The sequence below is a fragment of the Bidens hawaiensis genome, unplaced genomic scaffold (assembly GCF_021521415.1).
Source record: "Bidens hawaiensis isolate Kalapana, Puna unplaced genomic scaffold, B.hawaiensis_p1.1 tig00000780_1, whole genome shotgun sequence".
Taxonomy (NCBI): domain Eukaryota; kingdom Viridiplantae; phylum Streptophyta; class Magnoliopsida; order Asterales; family Asteraceae; genus Bidens; species Bidens hawaiensis.
The window spans coordinates 2,827,070-2,830,837 of NW_027491045.1; the positions used below are offsets into that span (position 1 = coordinate 2,827,070).

Below are 3,768 nucleotides of genomic sequence, written 5' to 3' on the forward strand. Positions count from 1 at the left end.
TTAAAAAAAATAATCAAAATACTCTTTTTAAACCACTAATATATTTAGGGTAAACAATACCAGTATACAATTAAAAAAACAACATTTATCTTTTTCTTTCTTGTAAAAGTTCATGAACAATTCTTTGCACATAAATATTAACATGTTTCAGATTAAAACAGTGCATGTTCAGAAAGGGATTCATATCAAAATATGTTGGTTTAAAAAATTATCTATTTGAAATTACTGTATATTTCAGTTTTGTTTCTTGATTTTCGACATCATTTACAAGCTTACTGCTTTTCCATGAATTACACGTCTACATTTAGGTTATGTATGCACTGTCATCAGGTGAATTATGTACCGACACTGATTATGCGGTTGATGTTAGGTTGTGCGCCAATTCCGCCGCACCACGCGGGAACCCAGCTAGTTTTATTAAAAGCTTCTGCCACTCTGCCAAACACCTAAATATTTAAAAAGCTACATCTAACAGCCTTCAGCTTTCAGCTAACAGCTTTCAGCTAACAGCTACCAGCTATCAGCTAGTTTTGCCAAACATACCCAAAATCTCTTAACAGTATTTTGTACATAAAAACCAACATACTTTATGTTTATTTTATAAAAGTCTTGTTAAATTTAAAAGAAAAAAATTTCCTCTCAAGTTATGGTTGAAAGAAATCATTACTTGACAGCTTACACTATAATAGCAAAAAAATAATAATAATGTGCTTAAACTTTCTAACGATTTTACATTATACAAACCATTTTATATGTTTTAGTCTTTTTATTTATAATTTTGAATTACGACATCTACATTCATGTATTAAAAATATATTTCAAAAACTTTGCATTGGTACGCATGAGCGTGAATGACGTAATTTAAAGAAAAAAAACTGAAAACATAAAAATGGTTTGTACAAGTTTTAAATCATTAAAAATTATAAACATGTGATTTTTATTAATATTATAATGTAATTTGTCAACTGATTTTCATTCAATTATAGAAAGGTTATCTACGGTCGATTTACAACTGAAAATTAATTCATAAAAATGCCGTGGAAAACTGATTTTAAGAGCGATTTGCAACGGCGGTGTTTTTTTTAATGAAAAACATCATTTTTATTTGGTATTACATTCACTGTAATATTATGTTATTAGGTTAGTACCCGTGTTACACACGGGTTGATATTAGATATATAACACAATGTATATAAACTAACATACAATATAATAATATATAACGATATATAAACATTCAAAAACATCCACAAAAGGAAGTACATCAAACCATTGTCTACATAATCACCTAATAGAAACAAACGATTCATTTGTCTTATCAACAACATTAAACCATTAGATATTAACATTACTTGAACAGGATGACCTTGAAAACTTCCGTCCAAAACAAAACCATGCACCTTAACCACCTGAAAAATATAAACAAACCATGGAACGTTATTAACAATTAAACCAAAAAGTTAATGAATATTATAATGAATGGATGATATCTACAATTTGTAGCTACTATGTTGAGGTCAAATAAAAATAAAACAATTTTATAACTTAAGTTTATAACCAGAAACAAAAAAAAATTAATCAATTTGGTAATTACAAATGAAAGTATATTAAAAATATAATATTAGAGAGACGGACATATAAAAGTAATCAATAATACCAAATAATTAAAATTCTAATACCGTTAATAAAATCTTCATGCTAACACAAACTAAACATAAACATAAAAGGTATACTCTAAAAGAATATATAAACATGTGGATTTTTTTAAGTTTACCAAAAACGAACTTACATCACAACCCACCAAAAACAACAAACTGTCATAACAACCTGATAAAACAAAAAAAACTGTTATAGGTGTGTATTGTACTTTTTTAGAAGCCTGTGTATATGAAGTAAACTACTAACATAAAGGCAAAAAACAAAGTCAACAATAAAGTCAAAAATTATATTTATCAAAAATCTAACTACATATGTGATCTGATTTACCTTAAACATCTGAATCAGAACCAAAATAGCTTTGAAGATCATCAAAATCATAATTTATAAATAACTATCTAACAAAAATATTACTAACATATATCATAAAGACTATATGTAAACATAAATATGTAAATACTTTTGTAATACACACAAAATGTTTATATGTAACACAAGTTTATAGAAATAACAAAATGAATAAAACTGGTTATAAAAAATTAAAGACTTTTGAAACTATCATATTATTGAAACAAAACAGCAATTCAGATGCTGTTTTGTTGATAATAAGTTTGGCATCACTGTCAAAAAGGGTCAACGAAACAACACCACTGCCATCTTGAACTCTTAGCTTAATCTTATACCTGAAATATTTTTTTAATCAAAAACATAGCAACATTTATTATTAAAACATATTTACATATACAATATAAAATATACCTAGGAGTAGGTGTAACACCCAAAGTGTTACATCTCTGATTCTTGCATTCATAAACATCTTCGCCTTCCACCACAGTCACGATCACCTTACGACTACAACTATTGCAACCGACATAGTACCATTCTGAATCCGGACAAACAACCTTTATGGTCCCGAGTACTATAATACTCTTTGGCTAAAAAAATCAATTAAAAAAATTAACATAACCTTATGTTAAAAGTTATAAATTATAATTAGATATTATTATAAAATAATACCTGCAATATAGTGCAAATTTCACAAATGTTGAAAAATGATGTAGCCATCAGAAACTCTTCATCAAGAGTAGACATCAATTTTACAGGAATCGGCCTACGAACAACACCATCAACATTGAAGTCTAAAAATTCAAACAAACTGCAAAACAAATTTATAAGGATTTAGAAATGCAAAGGAAATAATTATTGAATAAACAAATCAAGAGATATATTTTCAATATTACCGTGTCTTATAATCTTCAAACTCAGAAATACTATCATTGATGAACACACGAGTAACATCAGAACCGTAGAAATTAGACACATACGGTTCCTCTAAAAAATTAAGCACAAGATAGTCATTATGATATTAAAATAAGAAAGTCTTAAAAAAAATTAATTACATATTAAAAATAAAAAGCAAACCTTTATGGTATTTAACTCTACCAAATTGCATGAGAATAATCATATGTGATTCATCAAAATGGTCAACAACATACTTAGAGAACTGTGATACATAATCCCCCCAAAGAGTAACGTAAACACTGTCACCACTGTAAAAATCACAAATATTAGAACAAAAATTTTATAGTGTTCCACAATTAAAAAATATTAATACAAACTGACATATAAATTAATAAAAAAAGTACCTGATATCAGAAACCTCCATAGTTAATCTTGCATTTCTTTTTACATCTCTCAGATTAGAATTGTTATCTCTAAAAACTTGAACAACATGTCAAATTATATCTGGAAGACATCGGATTAAAGACTTAGAAATACAAAAAATGTTGATAAATAAAAAAAAATAAACTACTTAAATAATACCTATAGTAGCTTTCAACGGGATCTCTTTATCAATAACTGACTTGAATGAGTAAAACTTAAAACCGAATGTAGGACCATCAAACTGGCTACAAGGATTAACATGGTGTTTTGGACAAAAATCAGCTAAGGATCAAGTATCCAAATCTGTTATGTGAGGTAAGGTGCCAATTCAATAATAACGGGTATATAAGCGTGATATTGATGAACACGATGATTTGATCACGAGGGAAAAAGCCCTTAACAAAGATAGTCTTACCTCGGTCAAAACTTATCAAGGTAATCGTTGGT

The 3,768-nt window shown here is 27.7% G+C and overlaps 1 protein-coding gene across 1 annotated transcript; it reads right to left on the reverse strand.

Annotated features, from left to right (window-relative positions):
* Positions 1–783: 783 nt before the first annotated feature.
* LOC143535719 (replication protein A 70 kDa DNA-binding subunit A-like) lies at positions 784–3,322 on the reverse strand. Its single transcript, XM_077029900.1, has 8 exons — positions 3,303–3,322; positions 3,079–3,206; positions 2,898–2,988; positions 2,674–2,812; positions 2,416–2,591; positions 2,204–2,339; positions 1,353–1,409; positions 784–792 (listed from the first exon to the last, which is right to left on the reverse strand). The coding sequence occupies exons 1-8, from the start codon at positions 3,320–3,322 to the stop codon at positions 784–786; spliced, it is 756 nt and encodes a 251-aa protein (XP_076886015.1).
* Between the last annotated feature and the right edge of the window lie 446 nt (positions 3,323–3,768).

Coding starts and splice junctions, on each gene's coding strand:
- LOC143535719 (XM_077029900.1), bottom strand. CDS start 3,322: ATGGAGGTTTCTGATATCAG. Junction 3,207..3,302: donor ATGGAGGTTTCTGATATCAG/GTACTTTTTTTA, acceptor TGATTTTTACAG/TGGTGACAGTGTTTACGTTA. Junction 2,340..2,415: donor GGTGTTACACCTACTCCTAG/GTATATTTTATA, acceptor AAAATATTTCAG/GTATAAGATTAAGCTAAGAG.